Here is a 10,122-nt window from a genome sequence, read left to right on the forward strand (position 1 = left end):
ACAATTGTTTCTGGTATTGGCAGGTGGGTTCTTTACTACTGAGCCACCAGGGAAGCCCATTTAGTTCATTAGACTGCTGCTAAATCCCCAGAGCCGACTCATTGGAAAAGACCCTGATGTTGGAAAAGATTGAGGGCAGGATGAGATGGTTGGATGGCATCACCAATTCAATGGACATGAGTTTGAGTAAATTCTGGGAGTTGGTGATGGACAGGGAGGCCTTGTGTGCTAGAGTCCATGGGATCAGGAAGAGTCAGACAATGATTGAGTGACTGAACAACAACAAAGTCCCCCAAGAAGCAGCGAGTCATGGCAGCTGGAGGAGGAATCCACCTATAGTTTTATTTCATGCCACACAGGATTTGTGTGCTTCAGCCCAGCTGATTAGAAACAGTTGCTTCCCCATCACCCTGGAGGGCCCTGGTAGATGATGAAGCATATCCATATTTTCCCACTATGGGAGTTTGTTTATAGATACAATTTTGTGTTTCAACAGAAAACTGTTCTTAACAATGGAGGGCCTACCAAACCCAAAAGAGATTCGAATGATAATGATAATGATAAAAGAGATGATGATGACAATGCAAGTAGTTCCCAGGTTTCTCAGCAAGCAGCTATCTCAGAAACAAGAGAACAAGGGAATTCTCCCCAGAACAGCAGAGCTCTCCCTGAAGGAATTCAAGAACCTTCCACTGATGGTGCAGCAGTCTCAGATGAAACACTTGGTGAGTGTTAAAATAAGTTCTCTTGCTGATAAACGTTGAAACTCAGTGATGCATTTGTGGGGCTCATACTTTTCCGCTTTTATGTATGTATGAAAATTTTCATGTGAAAGCTAAACAACTTAAATCTCTTATATCTGTGATTAATGAACTAGAGACCTAGTTCTGAGACTGATAGTTTTTAACATTAAACTAAGTCTATTACTTTTCCTTTGAAAAGTGGTTCTCGGCTAATTCCTTTGATTGGTGTGAACTCTCTCAGGTTAGTCACCTTTCTCTGCAGGTAAAAGAGGAGCTACAGCTAGATGGCCCAGGAGCAGTTCGGGGTCTTGCTCTCTGTGTGCCAGGCACATTGTAGATGCTTCATAAAGTGTTTTTGCATGAATTAATCAATCTCGTTAATCAGAACACTGGCCCTTACTGCTAGCTAAGTGCTGGAGGCATAGCATGCTTTGTTAGTGTCAAGTACAGTGGGTTCTGTAGGTGACTGTGTACTCACACTTTGCATTGCCTTTCCCCAGGATGCTGGAATTTAGTGGCACCTGAGGTAGGAAAACTGTTTTCTGTCTTTCCCTGGCCCCCCATGTGAGCCCTAAGTAGACTATTACCTATGAATCTGATCAGACAAAATTATTTAAATAATGTATCTTTATAGTATATTTTTCCATTATAATCAGGTTGTATGTACACCATGGAAACAGACTCTGGTCAAATTATACCACCACAACAAAATCACTGGGTGAATAGTTCCTAGATTAAAAGGAGCAGAGAACAAACAGCCACAGGCAGGAGCCTGAGCAGCCCTGAGACCGTGGCATCTGGGGTCCATTGATATCTCTGGGGCTCTGTGTCTGTAGCTTCCATGATTTTTAGGTTCTAGTTTTCTATGGTCATTGTTCAGATTCCCAGGAGAGGGAATCCAGTTTGGGCAGCTTAGGTCACAGGTCTCTGACCCTGACTCAGGTAGAATCAGAGGACAGGGCAACTAAGCAGATGGTGAGCCAGGCAGCCATCACAATTTATGTGTAGTCTATTATGCCATTTTATTGAAAACTGGATTATATTTTGGAGGAAAGAAAAGTTTCCACAATCAAGATACCTTAACAAACTATTGTGGACGTTTTAATTTTCTCCCAACTTTTTTTCCTTATGAACATTTTAAAGACTTATGGTCTCCATATAATTACTCTTCTTTTAAATATATGTTTTTCCTTAAGAATATCCAGTCTTCATAATCATTTCAACAGGCATATAACACTTCATTGAGTAAGTATAACATAATTTATTTAGTTACTTCCCTCTTTTTGTTATTTTTTGTTTGTTTTTCATTTGAGGACTTTTTAGAGAAAATCATCAATCATGAAAATCATGCCACCAAAAAAGAATTGTACATATTTTTGATTCTTTTAAATTACGTCCTCAGAATTTGAATTACCAGATTAAATAGTATTTACCTTTTTTTCTGAACTCGACAAATATTGCTAGATTAACCTTACAGATGTTAAGTCTTTGGACCCACTGAGTGAATTTTTAAAATAATTTAATCTCTCTTGCCAATTGTTGGATCTGGGTGATTCAACAATTTATATTCTCACCCCTTAAATGATGGATTTCCAAGATGAAAAATATGTTTATTGTAAGAATCATATCATGTTTGTCTAATATATTTTCTTGAACAAGTAATTCTTTGTTATATGTACAATATAATATTTTTTAAGTATGGTTAACTTAATCACTATGGACTGAACAAAGATGGTGATGATCAGGCTAAAGAGTTGAGAAATAAAAACAGGCTTAAAATTTATTTTTAAGTTCAAGTAACTTATCTAAAATACAATATTTTAAGATAAGTTTGTTGATATTTGAATGATAAACAATACCAAATAAAAAACCCTACATTTAAAAATTATAAATATTTTAGTAAGAATCATGACCCTTAATTTTGAAAAAGCCTTTTTTATAAGTAGGAAAACAATCCATCAAAACTACTTAGAATTTTTGATGCAATAAAAATTAATTTTAAATAATTACTTAGAATTTGTTACCAAATGTAATGTTTAAACTGATTGTATCCTAAAAGGTAGCAGAGTACTGAATTGTCCTCTTAACAATCAGAGCATGTACCATTATATCAGGAGTGATTCCTGTCTCATTTCTAATGCTGTCTCATGATACACTAAAAAGTTAAAGCTTTAATTTTTTTAGCCTCTCAATTTCTCGTTTTTTTAACTGTAGAAATTTTTATTTGAACTTCATTCCATTGATAGATCAGCTTAGGTAAAACTGACATCTTAACTATACTGAATCTTCCAATTCATTAGCACAGTGTAATAGGCAGAATTCTGAGGTGACTTCAAGATCACTGTTTGTGCATTGTGCATGCTGAATGCGTATCCCCTTGAGTGTATCCTGCTGGAGAAGGAAATGGCAACCCACTCCAGTACTCTTGCCTAGAAAATCCCGTGGATGGAGGAGCCTGGTGCAGGCTACTGTCCATGGGGTCACAAAGAGTCAGACACGACTGATCCTGCTAATGAATGTTAAATCCACTAATCCATACTCAAGGGGAAATGTAAGCTCTCAAATTCTTGAGCCTTGAAAGTTCAGCAAAATCAACTTTTCTATTACAATGTTTTAAAAAACTTGAACCTAACACTTGCCATGAAAATTGACATCTTCTTTCTCTTTTGCTTCTAGAATATCTTGGAGATCCACGTAGAAATATACAGATGCCAAAATCACTTCTGATTACAGCAAAAGAGAAGTCTCGTCCAGAGCTGTCAGCCATATACCTTATTCGCAGCCTGTTCACAGACGAAGTCCCGATAAGTAGTGTCCATGGCAGTCTGGGGCATGGAGTGTACTCCCTGAATGCCAATGAGATTAATGCTCTTCGAGGTTTGTTACATGTTGAGTATGTGAGAATAAATAAAAGCAAAGTGTGTTAGAGAGGATAAAGAAAAATTTATTCAGTCTGTGTAAGTTTTAAGGAGAGAGGCTGTTCTTTTACTAATTCCCTCATTAGGGTATGACAGGAGCAGGTTCCTGAATGTGTTTCTTTTTGCCTTTGGGTTCTCGGGGCTAATTGCTCTGTCTTGATCAGCATTATTAGAACAGGAAAGGCATTATCGACTGTGACTTCTGGTATGGACTGCCAGATGTATGGAATCTCAAACACCTTCATTTACTGGGGATCAAAATTGAAGCTGCTGGGCTTTATCAGTTTGCAGAAGTGTCAACAATAGTATAGCAGGTTAATTTGCTAGTTTTTGCTTGTGCACATGAGCATAGTATAGTCTTTATCTGTGACATAAATAGATGAAATAATAAAGCTTCCAGAAGCAACTCTGTGAAATCCTAAATTTAGACCAAGCAGTAAACAATATTTCTTACTTCTGTCACTGGTACCCAGCAAAGATACAGTTCTCAGCCCTGGCCTAATCTCAGTTGCCTGGCTCCTGCCTTCATATCACATGCTTCACATCCTTTCCCTTTGTTCTCCCCCTTTCTCTAAGAGTGCTCCTTGAGGTATGTTGCCCTGTCACCTTTTGTTATAGAAGTTTTCATTTAACTGCAAGATCTAAAGACTCTTCTTTCTTTTGTCTGAGATAAACCAAGCAGTGGCAAAGAATTTAGCAGTCATAGCTTCTTGCCTCTCAAATTATGAAAGCCACTGCAGCCTCTGGTGTATTAGAGCCTTGCTATTAATAGCATGTCTTTATGATACAATGAATAATATGCTAGATGCGTGTTGGATAAATTTAAGAATAAGGAAAGTTTATATTGGGTACTGAAGACAGCAGAGGGTTTCCATCCTGGTTATATAGCAAGATCATGGGATATTGGGTTTTTGTGTGTGTGTGTGATTGAAGAATGGTGCTATTTCATATTATCCTTTCAGATGAAAAGATTTGTTCAGCTAATTTAATGAAAGTTACAGTCCATGTGTTTTAATTAAAGTCTTAATGACCTTTTCACAAAAAGAGAAATAATATTAAGGTTGAATAAATTCATTTCTCTGAGAAGTGATTTCTAATTAACTGTCATATTTTGGGACTTTACCACCAGAGTTTCTCCAGGACATCTACCCGACTTGTGATCTATCGGAAAATGGATACGACTGGAAATTGTGTGTGATGGCTATCAATAGTTGTATTCATAGTCTTAGATGTGACCCGCAGAGATCCACAGCTGAATCACAGTCACCTCCAGCAACGACTCCTTCAACAGAGTCCAAACTGAAAGATACCGACTTAGCTGACTAAATGTTAGCCATCCAACCTTTCCTTGTTTGCTATTGTATCAGCCTGTAAGTTTCTCAAGTTATTGATTCCAAAATTAGCCTGTTGGAGTAGCACTGTACATCAGTATTCACACTTAAAGAAACAACCTACATTCTTTTTCTGCCCACAAGGGAGGCAGAATTGCATTAGGAAGATAGGTGATGTTTCATCTTATGAGTAAAGTGATTGGCAGTATTCCAATAAGAACTTCTCAATAAAAGAATGGTAGTAAACTCCTAAAGACTGTTATTATTGCTGTTTTATTTTTTTATTTATTATTTTTTTATTGCTGTTTTAATGTAGAGTGAAAATAGTACTTTTAGCTCTTAATGACAGATGTAATCTGAGTGTTAGTGATGCAGATATGAGTAGTGACGTAGAGCCATACTTGGATAGGCAAACCATAATACCGAGCACGGGAACTTGCAGGTATTGACACTCAATATGTCAAGTGATTCTGCTGTACAGAGCTTGAGTTAAGCTACACTGTTTCAGAAGGCCAGTATGGCTTACATATAACCAAAAAATCCTGCAGATTCTTAATTTCAGATTAATTCAACTAAATTAGTCTTTGGCTTCACTATTCACTATTATTTTGCAAATAATTTTACAAACTACTAGTAGTAGAGTTAATACAGAAAAGTTAATTTATACCCTAGGCAAGGTTAAATTTCAAATTGTACTTGCAGATTTAAAATTTGATTTGTATTTTGTGGTATCTGAAATATTTCCTGTATTAGAAGCAGAATTACAAAAACAAAAACTGCATATTTACAGAAGTTTTTCAAGATTTATACAGTTAGCTTTATTATGGTGTTTGTTTATATAAGTTACTAGACCAGCCCTGTCTAATAAAACTTTCCATTATGTTGGTAAAATTCTATGATTTTACATTTCCCAACATGGTTGTTGAGCAACCATGGCTTTTGAGCACTTAGATGGCTACTTAGATGTAGGAATTACCTTTTAAATTGTATCTCATTTTAGCTAATTAAAATTAAAATTTAAATAGTTACATGTGGATAGTGGCTACTATATTAGATAGCACAGATTAGAATGCACATTAAAAAAAAGTGTTTAAAATTATCCCCACAGTTTGAGTCATAGTAATATACACACTGGAGAAGGAAACAGCAACCCACTCCAGTATTCTGTTTTTGCTTGGGAAATCCCATGGATATAGGAGCCGGGTGGGCTCCTTCATAGGGTCAAAAAGAGCAGCTGAGTAGCTTTCACTTCACCTCCATATATACATAACTTTAATATCATACCCATTGAGCAAAATAAGTTTCATAAAGGTGTTTCAGATCTTACTTAAACTAAATTAGACCTTTTGTATCCAGAACAACAACAATGTTCAAAATTTCACAGGTGTTTTATTATTGTATTAGTCTAATATTAAACATTTAAAATGCCTGTTCATAAGACTTGTTTTTGATAAGTTTATCTTTAGTGTGTTGTTTTCCAAATAAATACAATAAATAAACATCTTGTTTTCTTAACACAGATGCTTTTTTTTTTTTCATGTAATTTTATAGAACTTTTACTAATGTCATCTGTACCTATTCCCTGGTGGCTCAGATGGTAAAAGAATCTGCCTGCAATGTGGGAGACCCGGGTTTGATCCCTGGGTTGGGAAGATCCCCTGGAGAAGGAAATAGCAACCCACTCCAGTACTCCTGCCTGGAGAATCCCATGGACAGAGGAGCCTGGCTGGCTACAGTCCTTAGGGTGGCAAAGTGATGGACACTACTGAGCCATTAACACTTTCTGCATAGCATTTTTAATTTAATGATAACATTTCCATCCAGGTTCATTAATGTGGCACAGTTAGAATGTTTGCTTTCTTGCTTGATAAGCAAACAGAATAGTTTAATCCAGTAACAATAATTTACCATTGTGGGTATAACTGTAGGGATCTTGAAAACTTTGAAAGTGTTTTGTCCTTCCTGGGTAAAACAAGTGTTACTAAAGCATAATATTATTTTATACTTTAATATTTATTTAAATATATGCCAATAATTTTGGTCAGTAAGGCTTCAATGTTTAGCTCTGGCTTTTACTTTTCTTTATAGCCCATATCCACATTTAGTGAAGTAATATCTTTGCAACATTAGGCAACAGTGGAGATCTAACCACATTAACTCTTGTGTAGAAGTAAAGCACTTGTCACTCCTTCCTTCACCCTAATTTTAACTCACGTTAAACTTGAATTTTTTTCACCATGATTTAAAAAAACCCTGCACATTCACTCTGAGATGGAATAATTGGGAATCTCAAATGACCAGGAAAATTAATTTGAAAGATTGGCGGGTGACAGGTTTAAATCTCAGGACACCAACACAGGTGGGCAAGAAACACTTTTTCTATAACAATTCCTGTTTTGATTTCACTGCTTTCAGATGATCTCGCCAGCCCCCTTGGGCCAAGACCCCCGCCCCCGCCCCGCCCCCGGGAGTCCCCAGTGGGCAGGGCTGGGTTTTAGCTTACTAGGCTGCGCGGACCGGGTCGGGTAATGCCAGGCTTTCCAGGTAGGGTTCGGCTCTGAATTCCCCTGCAATGTGGGAGACCTGGGCGGTAGCACGGGCCCCCTTCACGAGGTTCCGGCTGTTCTCGGGAGGTTTTCAGCCCCGCCAACCCACTCTCAGCTCCCGCACGGCTGGCCTGCCAGCGTCCAGGTGTCCGCTCCTCTGGGGAGACCGGCCAGGAGACGCTCTCCTCAGCGCCTTGCCTGAGTGGGCAAGTCAGCCTCTGGGGCCGGCAGAAGTCCTCGTGTGAGGGCGCCGCCGAGGGGCCTGGTCAAAGGGCTGCAGCTGAGCGCAGGGGCTTGGGACTACTGCTCGGGCGCTGCAGGTGCGGTCTCAGCCCAGCTACGAGTGCCGCTTTGGTGCCAGTCCCTCGGCCCCTTCTGAATCAGTCTGACTCCCAGTGGGCAAGCCCTGTGGGGCGACACTGGAGCAGGGGCTCCCACAAAGTGGCCCACTTTGTCACTGGCTTCCCGCCACCACCTGCCCCCAGCCCCTTTCCCACCTGAGGACCCGGAGACTCGGGGGAGACGACAGTGAGGGGCTGCGCGGGCATGTGGGAGGGGCAGTGTGGAGCCACTTCCCCGAACTTTCCACGCGGTGTCTGGGGCTCTGCGGTGCAGAGGGTGCTTCAGCCTCACCCCCGCGTTCTAGGCTCCCCTCAGTGGTGTCCTCTTTAAGGATGGTTGGTGGTTCCTGTGAGGGTGAGGGAAGTCGGAGCGACCTGTGACGCCATCTTGATGACGTCGCTCTTAGGCTCGGGTTTCAGCCTCCAGGCGGTGGAGTGGAAACTTAGCATTCGTTTTTCAAGGCATGTGAGTTTCCCACAAATGCGAGGAGAGCCCCTAGGATGTGAATGGAGATAGTAGGTTGGGGAGAATACCGACTGGCGGGAGTTTTCATCCATAGTTGTACGGGTCTTACACAGTGTTATATGGCTGGGGAGAGGTTTCAGAATCGGTTTCTTGCCATCTTTCTTAGCCATCAGCTGAGATAGCTAGTTGTCCCGTCTGCTCTTTAGACATTGGCCCAGAACCATCCTTATTTCTGTCCACAGGACCCATTCAGATGGAGCAGCTCGTATCTCTACTCCTTCCAGGTCCACCTGGAGCTCATGGGAAATGTTTGGTTGCCGCTTCATTATTTTGCATCACGGGAAATGGGTTTTATCCAGTTTTCCATATACTTCTTTTTTATATTTAATTTTAAAAATTTATGTTTGGTTGTGCTGGGTCTTTGTTGCTACAGGGGCTTTTCTATAGTTGCGGCAAGTGGGGGCTACTCTGTAGTTGTGGTGCTCAGGGCTTCGCCTTGCCGTGGCCTCTCCAGCAGAGGAGCACCTGGCTCTAGGGTACTGGGGCTTCAGTAGTTGTGGCGCAGGGACTCAGTTGTTTCAAGGCATGTGGAATCTTCCTGTTTCGGGGGTCAAACCGATCCAGGGAAGATCGGTTCTCGCCTGCATTGACAGGCAGATTATTTACCACTGAGCCACCAGGGAATCCCGTTTTCCATATACTTCTGTTACCGAATTAGGTCACAGACTGCCACTCGGGCCCTAGCCTGGCCAAGGCCCGCACTGCCTCGAGGTGAAGATTCTTTTTATGTTCAGGTTCTGGCAGCCAAAAAGTAAACTCAAGCTGACATCAAAACAGGGCAAGCTTAATTCAATGGCCAGAGAATGGAAAAGTGAGAACTCACTTTGCCAGTCAACTTCTCTGTGTGGGGGTGGGAGGTGGGGGTGGGGGATGTGGTCACGAATAAGACAAGATTTTTAACCGGCAAGGTTAATAAGGAGGAGTCATGTACTTTGATTTTCTGGGAATAGGTGGGGTTCTTCCTGGAACTGGAGTGCCACCTCTTTTCTGCCCTTGTGTGGTCCTTTGGCATTTGGGTCAGAAGCAGGTCAAACCATCCTGGCGAGGACAGGTGGAGATCTTACTATTACAGTGAGTTGGTGATGAGATGCAGGGCAACCTTTGTCCCACTTTGGAAGCTGAACAAGCTTTCACTAGTTTTCTTGTGGATGGATTCTGTTGTTCTGTGCTGTGAACACAGCTAGAGGATATGGTTAGTTGTGGTTTTCTGCTCCTCTGCCTGGATGGGGAGGGGCAGGGGTATGATTCTGTGGCAAGAGCCTTGGGAAAACTTCCATGCATGACCAGCTACTTAAGTGGCTTAGAGGGTAAAGCATCTATCTGCAATGTGGGAGACCTGGGTTCGATCCGTGGGTCAGGAAGATCCCCTGGAGAGGGAAAAGGCAACACACTCTGGTACTCCTGTCTGGAAAATCCCATGAACGGAGAAGCCTGGTAGGCTATAGTTCATAGGGTCAAAGAGTCGGACACGGCTGAGCGACTTCACTTTCACATTTTTTTTCATGCAAAATGATGAATTCAGGTTTGATACTGTTTAAATAGCATGGTTTTAATTTTTTTTATTTGAAAGATAATTGCATTACAGAATTTTGTTGTTTTCTGCCAAGTATCAACATGAATCAGCCATAGGTATACATATGTCCCTTCCCTCTTGAACCTCCCTCCCACCTCCCTACCCCTCCCCTCTATATTGTTACAGAACCCCTGTTTGAGTTCC

General features: G+C 40.9%; 1 protein-coding gene across 2 annotated transcripts in view; it reads left to right on the plus strand.

Annotated features, from left to right (window-relative positions):
* Window positions 1-6,511, plus strand: part of BEND2 (BEN domain containing 2) — a 45,703-nt gene extending 39,192 nt beyond the window's left edge. For both annotated transcript variants that reach the window (XM_043896347.1, XM_043896348.1), the window contains 3 exons: window positions 497-725; window positions 3,420-3,620; window positions 4,791-6,511. In XM_043896347.1, coding sequence (XP_043752282.1) covers window positions 497-725; window positions 3,420-3,620; window positions 4,791-4,987 — 627 coding nt within the window. In that variant the 3' untranslated portion in view covers window positions 4,988-6,511. The remainder of the gene's footprint in view (window positions 1-496; window positions 726-3,419; window positions 3,621-4,790) is intronic.
* The last annotated feature ends 3,611 nt before the right edge of the window (window positions 6,512-10,122 follow it).

The sequence above is a fragment of the Cervus elaphus genome, chromosome X, assembly GCF_910594005.1.
Source record: "Cervus elaphus chromosome X, mCerEla1.1, whole genome shotgun sequence".
Lineage (NCBI taxonomy): Eukaryota > Metazoa > Chordata > Mammalia > Artiodactyla > Cervidae > Cervus > Cervus elaphus.